This window comes from Pelmatolapia mariae, linkage group LG23 (assembly GCF_036321145.2).
Source record: "Pelmatolapia mariae isolate MD_Pm_ZW linkage group LG23, Pm_UMD_F_2, whole genome shotgun sequence".
Lineage (NCBI taxonomy): Eukaryota > Metazoa > Chordata > Actinopteri > Cichliformes > Cichlidae > Pelmatolapia > Pelmatolapia mariae.
Genome location: NC_086246.1, coordinates 23,139,923 through 23,156,703, shown reverse-complemented (window position 1 = coordinate 23,156,703; position 16,781 = coordinate 23,139,923). Strand labels below are relative to the sequence as shown.

Genomic DNA, 16,781 nt, shown 5'->3' with positions numbered 1-16,781 from the left:
CAGAACTGGTTCAAAGCCTTGGCTTCTAGAAGCTTTAAAAGATTTTAAAATATAGTCATGCAGTGTGTCATTTTGCACGATTTTATGGCATCACTGTGACGCTGTAGCGTGTCAAATTGGAAAAAATGAAAAGTGTGTTGTACAGCTCTCTCCATGCGTTTTCACGTGAAATAATACTTGATATGGTTTCCTGAAAAGGTCAGTTTTGACCTTGGGCGCTAACAATCAAGGTCTAGGTCAAATATGTAGCCAGCCTTGGTCCCCGTGTGACCCAAGGCCTAGTATATTATTGTGAAGTTTGAAGATGATGCATAAAAAACTGTGGGCAATAATCAGTTTTTACTGATTTTAACATTGACCTTAATCTTGACCCAATTTTCCCCAATATGAAATCAGCTTGAGCTGTTATTGATATCTCCCATCACACACAATTTAAAAACGATGTTTTGAAAACTGTGGATGATAGACTGCTAACAAACAAACGAAGTGAACTGATTACATACTCTCTCCCTTCGAGGAGAGAAAAAATACTGCATTTTTAGCACCGCTTAATTGTGTCTTTGCCACCAAGTAATTAAGGAGCATGTGTGTTTACAGATGCCAGCTCCTTGGTGTATGTGGTCCAGCAGCAGCCTCTGGGCTCCATCCAGTGGTCTGTTGTGGCGTCAAACCTGAGGGAGACAAACTACACCGTCACCTCGCTGTCAAAGGGAGTCCGCTATGCTTTCAGAGTCCTAGCATCCACTGGGAAGACACTTAGCAAGCCATCGCCTGCCACTGATCTAGTCCAGCTGCTGGACAGAGGTATCAAGTGTGTTTAAGAGGCTTATGCTACCACTAATCTGATAATCGACCTTAAAGGACATCATATCTACTTTTAGGACCAGTTTTGATTTGTTTTCTTGTAACATACCTTTGACTTCTCTAGGACCGTACTTGAGGAAAGCACCGGTAATTTTGGACAAACCAGAAGTTGTGTACGTGGTTGAGAACCAGCCTGCCAACATCACCATCACGCTGAACCATGTGCATGTAGCTGTCACCTGGAAAAAGTTAGTTTATTAAGCTTCCAGTAACAAGTTCAGCGCTTGTGATGTCATTAAAAAGTTTTCATCCGATTTCTTCATCACATTCATCAGGGTCTATTTCATAAACTGGATCATATTAACCCCAAGCTTCTTGGGGTTTATTTGGCAGCCCTTATACTAAAGACTAAAAACTTATACAAATATACAGTTCAAAAGCTTTCATGATGGCTTTAGGGGGCCATTAGTGTACCTAATGCTGATCGAGACATACAGCTTGTCAGAGTAAGCCTTTCTTAGTTAAGAAAGACTATATATGTCGACACACATTCTGCATGTTTTACAAGAGTCTGGGTGCTAAACTGGCCAGCCTGCAGTCCAGACTCATCACCCACTGCCAACATTTGGAGCACAGAAAATTAAATAATGCAAAGCCCACAACGCTGTGCAACCATCAAAACAAAAAAATTGGCTTTCAAAACTACAACAGTTGGTCTCCTCAACTAAGGAAGACTCAGTGCAGCACACTGGTAAACATGGCCTTCTCCCAACTTTTCTGAAACCCGCTTACCTCAGGAGGGGCGTGGCGCTGGTCAGCAAGCCGGGGATGTGCGAGATGAGCATGCCGGACGATGATCAACACACCCTGAAGCTGCAGAGGGTCAGGAGCGCAGATATCGGTCAGCTGGTGGTCACGGCCAGCAACCAGTTTGGCAGCGACCTGTGCACACTTCAGCTGGCCATGGCAGGTCAGTCCAGACAGACGCACCACGTGACAAATTTAGCATTTTAGTGAGAATCCAAACAACTTTCTACTTATGTCAACAAGACAAAGTGTGTCTTTATTATTTGATCTGTTGCATAAAAACATCAGCTTTTATATTCATTTAGCGCCCAAAGGAAGATTGAACAACACTGAGACCTGTCTGTCACGGTCTTAAGTTCCCCCCCAAAAAAACATACTCCAAAAAAAGGCCACGGGGGGCAACAGGTGGTTTGTTTCAGAAAGCACTTCCGACTTTTCCAAAAGTAAAATTAATTACAGATTTAAAAAGCAAAACTAGCTTAAGTATATTTTACTGTTTTAAAGAAAAAACAATAATGGGTACAAATTATGATTCATAAGAATTCAACAAAAATGGCCACAACACCTGTCACAAAATTTACTCTGTATGTGCGGTCCATAGTGCTTCTCCACCTTAGAGATGAGCTTCTTTTTTCCTCCTGATTTTCCTGCAGTGCCTCCCAAATTTGAGACCATAATGGAGGACGTAGATGTGCATGTCGGGGAAACATGTCATCTGGCTGTTGTGGTCGAAGGAAAGCCAGATCCGGATATCCTGTGGTTTAAGGTAGTACATCCAACATTAGACTAGAACTCAACTCAACTCAACTGAATACTCAGATGATATTTTTTTAGCTGAATGCTAATAGCTGATTGATCTGCTGCAGGATGATGCGCTCCTCTCGGAGAGCAGCCACTTCACATTTGTTTATGACGACCCAGAGTATTCCCTTGTCATCCTCAACGCTCAGCCCGATCACTCCGGCGTGTACACCTGCACTGCCAAGAACCTGGCCGGGTCCAACTCCTGCAAGGCCGAGCTCACAGTTCATACAGGTCTGCAGTCCAGCGATATTCTTACAGTAGTTGAAAAGATTAGGAATGTGTAAAGTTGAAAAGTTTCATATTCAAAAGTATTGTGCTAACAGATATTTACACCATTTGCTGATGATATTTACTGCTTAGAATTGCTAGTAAAGGCTAGCTGTTGTTGAAAATTGCTCCTCTGAATCCTCACCATATGGGCGGGACCGCAAGGTGTTTTGAAATTACAATGTGAAGCCATCTGTCTCTGAGCTGGCACATAAATACACCCACATATCAGTGCACCCACACACACACACACTCACACACACATCCATACACACAAAGCCAATAAAGATGCCTATGTTGATGCTTTTCTCCAGAGCGAAAAGAAGCAGAAGAGCCAATGGAGGATGAGGGAACCATTCTGAGGAAGATGAGGCGTTTGACAGATTACTATGACATCCACAAAGAGATAGGGAGGTGAGTGCGCACACTCTTCCTGCCTCATATCCCGACGAGGACGAGGACACTGACGTTAATAGCTACTTGAGCGCTCAGGGTCGGCCTGGTGGGCGGGAGGTAGGGGTAGGAGCTGGTGCTGAGGGGTTGTGTGTGTGATGGGAGGGTGGGGGTGGGGTTAGTTGCACCTGCTTAACAACAGCAGACAGAAACGACAGATGAGTCACCAGCCATGAGAGTGGAGTGAACGCATTAGCCGACGACAGATGATTTGTTTTGGTCTAGAGACAGGCATTTACTGTGAATTGCACAGCCACTGGGATGGCAAAACAGGCAGATGAAGAAATCTGTTTTCCACCCAGTGAACAGCACGAGTACCCCAGTAATGGAGTTCAGATTATGAGTCCTTCTCCCAAATATCACAGAAGAGTGCTTAAGGAGAATGAAAGTTAATTATACAATGACTGTTGCCCCTCCATTTGTCTTTCCATTGTTCTCACAAAGAAGAATTTATTAATAAAGTGGAGGGAAAGGAAGTTAGTCATTAAAGGGATTAAAGGGACCTATTATCAAGGTATATATATATATATATATATATATATATATATATATATATATATATATATATATATATATATATATATCTGTATATAGTACAATTACAAAAAGACTGACCAAACATGGGTTGCTGGAATGGCCTGCATGGGTGAAAAGGTTCTCTCTGAAAAGAACGTGGTAGCACAGCTCAGGTTTGCAAAGTTGCAACTGAACAAACCACCAGATTTCTGGAACAATGTGCTTTGTACAGATGGGACTAAAGTGGAAATATTTGGTCACAATGCACTGATGTTTGGAGAAAACCAAATGCAGCATAGCACCTCATACCAACTGTCAGCACATTGGTGGAGGGGTGATGATTTGGGCTTGTTTTGCAGCCACAGGACTTGGGCACCTTGCAGTCATTGAGCCGACCATGAACTCCTCTTTATGCCTAGAGTCTAGAGATGTGAGGACATCAGTCCAAACCTCAAGCTCAGCAGCAACTCTGCCAAACAGAAGGAAGAAGTCCAGCCCTCAGTCTTAAAACAACACCTCAATGAACTGAAGCAATACTGGCAGGCATACTCGCATCTATCTATAGATGTCGCTCCATGACCGAGACGTATCGGTAATGAGTGTGGTTACATGTGTAAACTGATAATGGTCTAAAACGAATTTCCACCATACTCAGCCCAACTTTACTAACGCATTGCGCCAGAACAAACTGGGTTTGTGTAAGAAATGTACAATTGGTATTTACAAAGAGAGCGCAATGACAGGATCGCATGGTAGAGGTGGCAACTGGGAAGTTTTGCAACTGACCCATATTTCACTAGGCACATAGTACAGTGAGGAGAATATTTAAGTGCACAAAGTGACCAAAGGATTGTGCTCAGTGCAATTTTGCCCTGCTTAGTCAATGTGGCCCTTAATTACTGTCATAATAATAATAATAATATTAACATTTATATTTATAACTTGTAATTTCTTACTTCTATCAAAGAGAAATCAGTCTTGAAAACAAATGGATAAAAAAACCCAACACGGCTGGCATGTACAAAACCAATAATGTCATCACTTTGTGTTTGTGGGTGCAGGGGGGCCTACTCCTATGTGAAGAGAGTAACTCGCAAGAACGGAAAGACCGAGTCTGCTGCCAAATTCATTTCTGCTCGCGGAAAGAGGAAAGCCTTGGCTCTCAGAGAGATGGAGCTTCTGTCTGAGCTGGATAACGAGAGGATTCTCTACTTCCATGACGCCTTTGAGAAGAAGAACGTGGTGGTGCTTATCACAGATTTGTATCCTTTCACTAGAACATACAGTGAAATTTGTAATCTACATTTTACAGAAAAATGTTTTTTCCTCCTGCATCTCCGATTCACATTTTATCTTCTGCATTGTCAAACAAAAGTGCACTTAAATGCATCTCAAGTACAAGATGCACAGCATTAATCCTAACGTCCCCCCGTACCCCCCGGAGGCATGAATGAAGCAGCCGAGCTTTTTCTCTCTGACTCATCGCTGCTGAGAGGAATTAGCAAGAGATAGAGTGTGGGGGAGTTTTGCTCATTTATAATTCATTTCTCATGCACCTACCAGTTGGACTATGCAATCAAGTAGCTGCAGCAGCAGCAGCTTTGTTTTTCTTTTTTCTTAACTCTTGTACAAAGATGTCACGAGGAGTTGCTGGAAAGAATGGCCAAGAAAACAACAGTCATGGAACTGCAGGTTTGTGTGTTTCTGCTGACTGCACTGCACTGCGCTTTCATTATGTAACGCGCCTTTTAGGATTCACTCCTGTTGTGTTTCATGCTACAGATCCGCAGCAGTGTTCAGCAGGTTTTGGAGGGTCTTCGCTATCTCAACCAAAAAAATATAGCTCACCTCGACATAAAGGTATCCATCTGTCCCACCACAAGCACTGTATCAGATTTGTTTGACCTTTTATGAGTTCCTAATGTTGTTGTTTTTGTACACATCCCCTCTAGCCAGAAAATATTTTGATGGCAAGTCCAGGGAGTGATCAGATCCGCATTTGCGACTTCGGGAATGCCATTAAATTGGAGACTTCAGAGGAGCACTACTGCAAATACGGCACGCCAGAATATGTCGCTCCAGAGATTGTTAACCAAACTCCAGTTTCCACAGCAACAGACATATGGTCAGCCACCTGTTCTCTGGCATGGAGAAGTGACTAGGCACAGCAGGCACTATATACACACACAGTTATCTGCAAGTCCATCAAATTTCTGTGTTATCTGTGCTTTTATGTTGCTCTTCAAATTCCAAGTCACGTATCTGTCCTGCTCTCCCACAGGCCTGTTGGTGTCATCACTTACCTCTGGTACGTTTTTTTTCTTCTTCACAGCATGTGTGTATTTAAACCCAATCAGTCAATCTGACATTTTGCTAAATAAAACACCTGTTCTTTTTTTACTTTAGCCTGACTGGCGTGTCACCTTTTGCGGGCGAGAACGACAAAGCCACTGCTTTAAACATCAGGAACTACAATGTGGCGTTTGAGGAGAGCATGTTTTCTGACCTCTGCAAAGAAGCAAAAGGATTTGTCATCAAGCTTTTGGTGGTGGACAGACTGTAAGCATTTTGATGCCTCTTAGTTTTGTACCATAAAAGTACTGTATATGAAGCAACTGTGCTACAGTTCACAGATTAAACATGTCTGAACTGTAACTGTGTTCCAAACCTAGGAGGCCAAATGCCATCGAGTGCCTTCGTCATCCTTGGTTCAAGGTGAGCTATCACTGGAACATCTACCATCCTGCCCACTGTGTCACTGATTCATGAGGTGTACTTATATCTCTGCTAATGTTAATGGTGCCCCCCACCTATTGTTTTGTCTTGCAGTCACCAACAAACAAAAGCATCAGCACAGCTATGCTAAAACAAGTTTTGGCTCGAAGGCGATGGCAGGTAACAGACGACAAAACGTTCATTTAGCATTTGGAAATCAGGGTGAAATGCATAAAGACACCACAGGCTGGTTCCTGCTGAGGGATTGAGGCTTGTCTTTGAATAAAACACCTTTTTAAAACTAGAGCAATTCATTTTATTATTATTATTATTATTGAAAGTAGTCCTTAATCTACCATGCTTTTTAAGTGCATTAAAAAAATCTAGATTTCCTTCTGGAAGATTAGGCTCAATTTAATTCATGAAAACGAACTATGATTACTTCACTATTATTACATTTGTTTTTGAAACCACTTATAGTGATGGTAAAAAGAAAGTACATCCTGTGACATTTCTAGAGTTTCACATAAAGCATGAAATGGATACGGTGGACTGGTGTGTCTTTTACATGTTTTGCTGTGATATCAGGTTACCCAGTTTGGTGCAATCATTAAATGTCATACAGATGTCCTCTCATCTGACTATAGATACTTTGGTATAAAGAGGAGTTCATAGTCGACTCACTGATAGCAAGGTGCTGAAATCCTGTGGCTGCAAAACAAGCCACAACAAGATCATTACCCTTGTTTTGGGGTCTTGTGCTTATGTGCTGTGTCTGGTTTTCTCCAAACATGATGCTGTGCTTTATGGACAAACATCTCCACTTTGGGCTTGTCTATCCAAATGACATTGTTCCTGAAGTCTTGGGGTTTGTTCAGATGCAGCTTTACAAACCTAAACCATGCTGTCATGTTCTTTTGAGAGAGAAGAGGTTTTCTCCTGGCAGCCCTTCCAAAAAAGCGATACTTGTTCACTTTTTTCTAATTGTACTCTCATTACTTTACCATTTAACATGCAACCTGAGGCTTTTAGAGTCTTTGATGTCACTCTTTGGTTTGCAGTTAAATAAGTGGTTAAATTATTTGCACTCTGTTTTTATTCACACTTTATACAGAGTTTTGGAAACGGGGGCGTACTTAGATCAGAGACTAATCCCACAAAATCCTCTGCTAACTATTTCAGCGTTCCCTCATCAGCTATAAATCCAAAATGGTGATGCGGTCCATCCCTGAGCTCCTAGATGACTCAAGCAGCCATGTCTCCATTGCTGTGGCCCGACATTTAAAAGAAGGCTCCCCGCCACCCTCCTCTTCGTCTGATTCAGATGCAGATGTGGATGAGCTTCCCTTTATTCCTATGCCACTGTCCATGGTTTTCTCAGGTTCCAGGGTCTCCCTCAATGAGATCCCGGGGGATGAAGATGTCACGGGACGGCATGGTTTCGTTGCAGATGGGACAAGGAAAAAGGAAAGCATAGGTGCAAATAATAGAGGAGGGGCTACTAAATGCATAAAAGATGAAGACATAACCCCAAATGAGGAGCAAACAGAAAATATAAAACGAGCTCCCTTGAAAAAAGGATCAAGTGTGGAGTCAGACGAATCCCAGACAAAAGCCAGGCGGTCTACAATGAGGAGGGGGAGTTCTGCCGATTCAGCGCTGCTTCTCCACATTGACCCAGAAGAAGAAAGTGCAGAAAAGGAATCAGAAGAAAGAAACAAGAGTTTGAAAAAGGCTGTTTCCATGGAACTACCCAATCGCAGTCCAAGCCCTGGGGCTACAAAGTTAAGCCAGGAAGATTACGCCCTAAAACTAGAACTGATGAGACAACGGCTGCTCAGGGGAGGAAATGTGGACAAAAATATGAGTGGCCTTCGAGGACCCCTTTTTGAAACACTCGGCATCGAAGATGAGAGGCAAACAGGATCCCTTGATCGGAATTTGAGGAGATCACGAACTGGGCCGTCAACACTCGTCAGAGCAGCTTCCTCTGAGAGTCCAGGAGAAGACACGCCAAAGACCAAAGTTTTTCGCAAAAGTACCTCTTTCACTCAGGGGGATTCTGAGCCCATGCCCCTGCACCGAAGGTTTGGAGCCCCCTTAGAGATACCATCTGTGGGTAGTTCTAGCATAGTAGGGAAGAAGCTCCAGGAGGCAACCTCGATGTCTGCACTAACAGAAGATACAAAAGCGGAGTCTGCCTCAACCACAGCACAGGGAAGACCAGACCAACAGGAAAAACATATGAGCGGACTTGGTGAGGAAGAAGGGATGAAAGCAAAAAGGACCAAGTCCCAAATAGAAGGGGCAGACAAAGCAGAATGTGATTATGCATCTCCTTCTGTTATTACTCCTATAATAATAATAGAGGAGGAGGATGATGAAGAGGAGAGGAAAGAAAACCAGGCATTACATATTAGCAAGCAGAAAGTGAAAGACAAGGAAATGTCACAGAGTAGTGAAGAAGCATCATCTGCAGGGCAGTCTCAAACATCTGACAAACCCCAATCCAAGGATCCTTCTACTATAGCCAAAACAAAGTCTGCAGATGCATCTTCATCACCGGAACATCCAGCAGTATTTGCCAAAGTAGCAACACCTGAGCGATCTCCAGGTTCTGACTCTTCTTCATCAAACCCAGACCTTCCTTCCATCCCTCGCCAGCTTATTCTCAGAACAGACATCAAAGACATTGACTCAGAGGAGCTCTTTGAAGCGAGGTTTAAAAAGCGAGAATCGTCTTTGACCCGCGGCCTCAAAAAACTCACCAGAAACAAATCGGAGGAGAAATCGCCTGTATTAAGTAGAAAAGCAAATGAGGGGGCTGAAGAGATTTATAGGCCTGCACCAAGAGGGGCGCCTCTAGAAATGGTATCGTCAGGACTAAAGGAGAAATCGAAATCTGTTCAAGATTTAAGAAGAGATGACCAAGAAACAGGCCTTGGTTTAATTGGAAGGTTTTCCTTGCGGGCCAAGAGGTCACCATCCACTGAGAAGAAGGTTCAGAAATCACAAGAAGATAAGCAATCCAATGTGCAGGAAACGGCTAAAAACAAGAGAGTGTCTTGGGCTGTTGGTCGCAGTAAGTCTTTGGATACAAAGGAACTGAATGGTGGAGGGACACAGAAGAATGTGGATGACAGGGAGCGAGGAAAAGCTGAGGAGTCGTCTGTATCTGCCATGAGGCGTAAGTTTGAGTCCAAAGTGGCAGGAATCTCTGCCAAACTAAGGACTCAGTCAGAGGAAAGGAACAATAAAGACACAGAGAAGGAGCTGGCTCAAAGGGATTTAAACAAGGTCACAGACTCTCCTGTCCTGGCAATGAAACAGAGGTTTGAGAACAAAGTGGCAGGAATATCCGCAAAAATACGCAGTCAGTCTGAAGAGAGAAAAGGAGATTCAGAGGGAAAGCGCACACCCCTGTTTACCCGCCACCGTCACTCTCAGTCTGAGGGCCGCGGACTCAAAGGAATGGGCATCCCTGAGAATCAGCTAGCAAAACAAACTGGCACCTCAGGGTCTAAGGAATCAGTTGAATCCACTTCTAGCATCCATTCTGAGAGCGAGAGAAGGTCACGGTGGGACAGGTGGGGTTTGACAAGGGGCAAGAAAGACAAAACGCCTTCCCAATCTGATTTGCCCTCAAGCATCCCCAAAGAAGAGGCAAAAAGCCAACAGTTTGTTCGCTCTGCTTCAGATTTTGCTCCAGTGTTTCACATCAAATTGAAAGACCACGTCCTGCTGGAGGGGGAACCTGTCACTCTTAGCTGCCTTCCAGCTGGTAGCCCACAACCACAAATTACATGGATGAAAGGTAGCTTTACTTCCAGCAGTGATAGAATTATCAAAGTAATGTAAATAGTGCAGATAATTCGTTAATGCTTTTGTGTATTCTAGATCGGAAACCACTGGAGGTGGATGACAGAGTCAACCTAATCTCCCACCCAGATGGAAGACAGCTTCTAATGATCAGAAAGTCCACCTATAAGGACGCCGGGGTTTACGAATGTGTAGCTTCCAACCCCATAGCCACTATTACTACCTCCTGTACTCTTTCCATAGCTTGTAAGTCACTTATCTATTCCATAACCTTCCATAACTATTTAGGTTTTAGCTTAATTTTTGTTTTATAGAATGGAAAAAATACAAATATTTCTCCACCCTCTCCCGCAATTGGCATGAGTGGGGACGTTAGCAATAAAGACTAAAAATGTGTTTTGTACCAGTCTGTTAAATATATTGATTAGGAGTTGCAGAAGTTGTAAAGGTGAACATTTTTAGACGGTAGTGTATGGGGATCTTACTTTTGGAGCAGTGCCTCAAGTGGTCATTTGAGGAACTGCAGTTTTCCAGTACACCATTTCCAGCCCCATACATTGCAGCAGCAGCAGAACATGAACTTAGCACTCTTCACAGAGGAAGAGCTGCTCATTTTCCTGTCAGACATGCAGTAATTTTCATAATGTGATGCATTTTACATTATTGAATTTTAATTGCACTGAGAATGGTATGAATAATAACACTAAAATGAACATTACTGCCAATGGATTCATTTTACAGTAGATTAACTTAATGGATTTTTGAGATTTTCTCATAATTATCACCTATTAAAAGTAAATGATACCGTATTCCCTGCAGTTTTGTACATGATGATCAAAACCAACTGGGGCAGGGCATACTCTAAACTTCAATCATGCCTTTGCACAAAGAGGCTATATTCAGAGCAGCAGTCTGCTTACAAATGCAACAGAAAAAATGAGACTTTTGGGGCTTCGGTGGAAAGTATATTTCTCAGATGTCAGGTGCAGTCGATTGCTTTTGAATGTTTTCCTACAGATTTGGCCGTGTAGTATTACTTGAGACAGCTTATCTCCCTTCCATTGTCTTGCTAGTGGGCCATCGTAATAGGAAATGTTTTGTGAAAATAGAGCACCAAATTATCCTGTCATGTTTGGTTTCATTTTATTGCAACTCAAACATTAAATTGAATTGTTTTATATTTTCATATAAGTCAGTGATCAGATCTGTAACATAAATCTAATATAAACTAAACAACAACCATGATGAAGATTAAACATGGCAGAGGAAATCTGCACTTTATAGAAAAAGAAAGTAACAATAATCGAACATGAAAACATTTTAGCATTGAATATCAAACACAAAAGGCAGTAAAGTGCAATAAAAAAACACCCACCCGTGAGCGATGATTAATAATCGAACAGCAATAACACCAAGGATTAGCACTGTTAGCACCAGGTAGCACCTTTTATCAAGGTTTGAACACAACTGAAAGTTGCTCACATATATTTATTCAGACAAATAAGACTAAGCTCACAAACTTGTAAAACCACAAACAACTAAAAGAGCCTATTGGGATCAGACCTGTGAAATCATGTGTCTTGCTATATGGAATTAAAATGATCACCAACAATGCCTTCCTAAGAGTGTAATTTTTAAGAGTAGCTGTGCTAGTTAAAAATATTTTTTCCCACGTGCAGCAAGTGATGCTAGTCCTATAGTCTGGCCACCAAAAAGGCTTCTGTAGAGACAATGTGACATACTCCAAAATCCAAGTCCACTGGAAGTCATGCAATATGCAATATGCCTTTAGCTGGCTAAAACCATCAACTTTTCAATATCACGTTAGGATTTTAGCACTCTATGTATATTTAGCTATTAAAAGCTAATGGTAGCTATTTATTTGCAAGCTACTATAGTTAGGGAACAAAACAATAACAGTTTAGGTAGTAAAATGATATATCTATAGAAATATGGTAGCTTAAAACTGATATTTGGTAAGTAAGTAAGAATATTTACTGTAAAGGCCCCAGAATATTATTCTTGCTTATGCCTCCCATGTAGTTTCAACATTGCCCACTTTGAGTGCTTGAAAGGCTCATTTCTTTAGTTAGTTCAGTTCATCTCAGTTCATTAGTCTGTTGGTGCTGCCTGCTGATATACGATTTGTAAGACTGATACCGATATTTGGTGATTTAAAAATCCAGTTTATTGGTCACTATTTTTTTTTCTTTTAAACACAAATAGATTTCCCTGCAATTTCTTATGTGTAGGTATTTGTGAATCCTTACTAAGATAATTGGCAGTCCTTACAGTGTATACTTACATTACTTGTTGTTTTTCTCTTTCCTTAAATTCCAACTCTTTTTTTTATCTTCATCCAATGAAGGTGTCCCCAAACGACCAGGGACCCCTGAAGTTCCTCAGACTTATAACAACACAGCCCTGGTGCTTTGGAAGCCATCTGAGACAAAATCTCCATGCAGCTACATTCTGGAAAGAAAAACAGAGGGTGAGTTATTATTCTATATTATTCTATAAATACTTCTGATTAGAGGAGATCATTGTTCACTTTGTTCACATTGTTTGTTTTAAAAAAAATTCCCTTTGTGTACTGTGTCATTATGGCCTTTCACATCAGGATAAAATAATTTAACTCTACGTTTTAAGTTCCTAAGAGGTAACTTTTGTAAGGTTTTTAACCCAGTGAGGAGAATTCTCCAGAGATGATAGTTTGCAAATCTACAGACACCATTTAGATGGAGAAAGTGACTCAGTCCACGAGGGAATAGTGAGTGTACCAGAGCTGCGTGTCAGAATTTTTTTTCATTATGGCCAATGAATCATCATTTGGCAGATGAAGACGGGAGTAGATTCTGAATTTTTAACTGATCATTGATCAAAAAAAGAAAGTAATCTTTGGCAGGCAGAATTAATGTACGTTCTCACAAAACACTGTGCCACTACCTAATTTACATTTTAATTCAGGTCTGATTCGCCGTGCTTGTACAGAAAATGAGATGTAATGACAGATTATTTTTCAGGAGGCAAACTGAACACAGGCTTCTTATTCACAAAATCACTACTTTATGTGTTGATCAATGCTGCCATCTGGTGTTATATTAATTAAACTACTTTTTTCTTTGGTTGTTTTTCCGTTCAAAGAGCGACAAAATAGAAAAATGTTGCATTAATGTATTCACCTTTGTTTTCTAATAATAAACCAAGCATTTTTATACCTAGAATCATTCGTACAATATGTAAAATTAAATAAATACCAATCAAAATTCAGTATTTAGTTTCATATCACCTTACAGCAACATCTTATACTCTTTATTTCCTTTCCATCCTGCAGGTGATTCGAACTGGTTAACTGTAGCCACTGGAATTGCCGACTGCTACTACAATGTCACAGACCTGCCACCAGGTGGCACCTTCAAGTTCCGCGTGGCCTGTGTGAACAAGGCCGGACAGGGGCCGTATAGCAACTGTTCTAGCCCAGTTAGCTTGGCGCCCACAGGTATAATACTGCCTGTTAAAGAGTGAACATACATGGACAAAAAGCTGCACAGAGCTAGAAAAACAAAACTGTTCTAAAAGCATCACACCAAAGCACAAGCTATGGATTAAATCCCATCGTGTGTCACAATATTAGTAAGGTCTTACAAGTGAACTGCATTCCCTCCAATAGCCAGCAGAGGGAAACCCCTTCTCTTTTTAATGACCATATTAATGACCATACTTGATGTATGACTCTTTGTTAATGGGTTAATGGACTTAATTGCCACGTAGCTGTCCCTGAGTCTGTTTGTGCTGGAGGTTTCTACCTGTTAAAAGGGAGTTTTTCCTTTCCACCATCACCAAGTACTTGCTCAAAGGTAGTTGTCTGATTTTTGGGGGTTCTTTGGGGGGTCTTTATCTTGATTTTAGACCTGACAAGATGCTACCCTAGGATCAATATCCGATGCTTTTTAGTCAGATCCAGTCTTTTCTATAATATCTGGTTTAAAACTAAGCAAGACTTTGAGAGTCAAAATGCTAACTTGTGGCAGCTCCTTCCATTTTTATATACAGTCTATAAAAAAATCATGAAAATCCTGCATTTTCATTAACTGGTAGTGCCACGACATAGTATGAAAAGCATCCAGACCATGTACATTGTCTCAAACCAAACACAAACAAATGTAAGAAAGCTACGCAACAAACAACATGTTTAAAAACTGTAGTTTGCTAAAAGCAGCTAATATACTGAGTAAATAATTGATGTATTTAATCTGTCACTCTATTTTCACAGTTGGAGGAGCTTCACCTACCGTTGCTGTTGTAAAGACAGCCCCAACCCCACCTACGCCTGTGATTACCTCCTCGGTGACATTCCCTTCGCACAAACCAGTCCAAAATAGCGTTCCCCGATCAACGGTCTCCACCTCCACTTCCTCTACTCCAAAACATGAAGCCCTCACTGATGCATCCTCTCTTGAACCTGCTTCTCCATCATCTAAAATTGTGGTGACGCCTACCCCTCTAACCTCCTTGCCTTCCGGCCCTTCAACAAACCTTTCGTTGCCATCTGCAGGTGCAACAGTGGATGACACACAAAAAATAAGCCCCACTCTCCCTTCATCAACCACCTCCAAAGCAACCTCTCCCTTTGTCCTCCCCAAACCTCAGAGTCCAGTAAATGTGGTGACTCCTATGACACAGACTGCAGCTGTATTACCCCCACCTTCTCTCGTAACCCCGCCTTCAACCCCCACAAAACCAGCCGTGGCCTCAGTACCCACATATGTCCCCACAATCACTGCTTCAGCTCGTGTGGCCCCGACTCCGGTGTCCTTTACCCCACAAGTACTACAGACCTCCAGCTTGAGTCCCATTGGTGATGGAGCCAGTACCCCCGTCAGAGGCACCCCATCGGGACGCGCTACACCCTCTACTGCTCTACGACAGGGAGTTCCACAGAAACCGTACACTTTCCTAGATGAGAAAGCGAGGTGAGATAGATATTGTCCTTTTGGGGGGAAAAGACATAAATCTTGCAAAAAAAACACATCAGAGTTAGAATAACAAGAAATTCAGAAGCTGGTGAACCAAAGAGATGTTGAGACTACTGTTAAATTTATATCTGTTTGACGTTACTCTGAAAGTTATAACTTGAAAAAAAAAATATCCACATGGTCAAGCTTTTATTTGCGTTGTGCAAAGTAATCAGGACTTATTATTGGCAGGGGTCGGTTTGGAGTCGTCCGAGAGTGCAGAGAGAATGCGACGGGTAAAATCTACATGGCAAAGATCATTCCCTACATTCAAGAGAACAAGCAGGAGATCCTGAAGGAGTACGAAATCCTGAAATCTCTTCACAATGAAAAAGTCATGGGTCTCCACGAAGCCTACATCACACCACGCTACCTGGTGCTGGTGGCAGAGTACTGCACTGGCAAAGAGCTGCTATACAGCCTAATAGACAGGTAGGATGGTGGATATGTTGACTCACACTGACACACAAACTCAGACAGACTTGCATAGCAGGAGTCTGAAAAGAAGATTCTTACTTGGAGTCATTAAGGTTGAAAAGGAGGTTGTTATTTGATTCTGCTTTAAGTTGTATTTCACACCATGGCTGTATTCGGGGGCAGCAGAGATAAGCTAGGAGTGGAGTGGGTTGCAAAGTGGCTTGAAGATATAAAATAAATATGCCCTAAATGAGATTGGTTGCATAAAAGCGTATCAGCTGAGCTCTCAGGTGATGTAGGCTGGCAGTGAATCAGTCTTTCATCAATCTCTCAACACTTTAAATTTAAATTAGCATTAATTTATTCAGGATATGCTGCTCGAACTCTCCCTGTCTGTGTCCTATAATCGCATGTGAACCTCCTCTTTCACTGACAAAAAGGTTTCGTTACTCTGAAGACGATGTGGTGGGATACCTGGTCCAGATTCTCCAGGGGGTCGAGTACCTCCACAACCGTCGCATCCTCCATCTGGACCTCAAGCCTGACAACATCATGGTGACCAACCTCAACGCCATCAAGATTGTGGACTTTGGGAGCGCGCAGACCTTCAACCCCCTCAGCCTCAAGCAGCAGGAATCAGGACCAGGAACGCTGGAGTACATGGGTAAGGATTAAGATATGCAGGATCATGCTTAATATTTTCGATGGAAGGATTTTCTATTAAAGCTGAAAATCTTTTGCTTTTCTAAACTTTCATCGACTGATCAATGTGATCCAAGCTCCTGAGATGGTGAAAGGCGAAGTGGTTGGTCCTCCTGCAGATATTTGGACTGTTGGCATTGTCACCTACATTATGTAAGTTTTGTTTTTACTAATGACCTTTACCCTTAACGCCAGAGTGAATAGGATGAATTGTATTTCAATTCAGTCAAACCAATACGATGTTTTGCATATTTACATTTTGGAATAAGCAACCTGACTGTTTATTTTTTCTGTGTCTCTTCAACCAGGCTTAGTGGTCACCTCCCCTTTGAAGATAAGGACCCTCAACATGTTGAATCCAAAATCCTGATGGCCAGGTTTGACCCAACGAAACTGTACCCAAATGTGTCTCAAAGTGCCTCTGCATTTCTCAAGAAGATGTTGAGCAGTTACCCATGGTGA

The 16,781-nt window shown here is 42.0% G+C and overlaps 1 protein-coding gene across 2 annotated transcripts in view; it reads left to right on the top strand.

The window, feature by feature from the left end:
* LOC134619988 (striated muscle preferentially expressed protein kinase-like) overlaps positions 1-16,781 on the top strand; it is a 37,974-nt gene that overhangs the window by 18,756 nt on the left and 2,437 nt on the right. For both annotated transcript variants that reach the window (XM_063465834.1, XM_063465833.1), the window contains 23 exons: positions 598-804; positions 929-1,052; positions 1,602-1,774; positions 2,265-2,377; positions 2,478-2,646; positions 2,997-3,096; positions 4,713-4,913; positions 5,286-5,343; positions 5,434-5,511; positions 5,604-5,776; positions 5,933-5,959; positions 6,058-6,210; positions 6,324-6,366; positions 6,481-6,546; positions 7,549-10,180; positions 10,264-10,431; positions 12,554-12,676; positions 13,520-13,684; positions 14,459-15,158; positions 15,393-15,632; positions 16,058-16,281; positions 16,397-16,472; positions 16,628-16,777. In XM_063465834.1, coding sequence (XP_063321904.1) covers positions 598-804; positions 929-1,052; positions 1,602-1,774; positions 2,265-2,377; positions 2,478-2,646; positions 2,997-3,096; positions 4,713-4,913; positions 5,286-5,343; positions 5,434-5,511; positions 5,604-5,776; positions 5,933-5,959; positions 6,058-6,210; positions 6,324-6,366; positions 6,481-6,546; positions 7,549-10,180; positions 10,264-10,431; positions 12,554-12,676; positions 13,520-13,684; positions 14,459-15,158; positions 15,393-15,632; positions 16,058-16,281; positions 16,397-16,472; positions 16,628-16,777 — 6,163 coding nt within the window. The remainder of the gene's footprint in view (positions 1-597; positions 805-928; positions 1,053-1,601; positions 1,775-2,264; positions 2,378-2,477; positions 2,647-2,996; positions 3,097-4,712; positions 4,914-5,285; positions 5,344-5,433; positions 5,512-5,603; positions 5,777-5,932; positions 5,960-6,057; positions 6,211-6,323; positions 6,367-6,480; positions 6,547-7,548; positions 10,181-10,263; positions 10,432-12,553; positions 12,677-13,519; positions 13,685-14,458; positions 15,159-15,392; positions 15,633-16,057; positions 16,282-16,396; positions 16,473-16,627; positions 16,778-16,781) is intronic.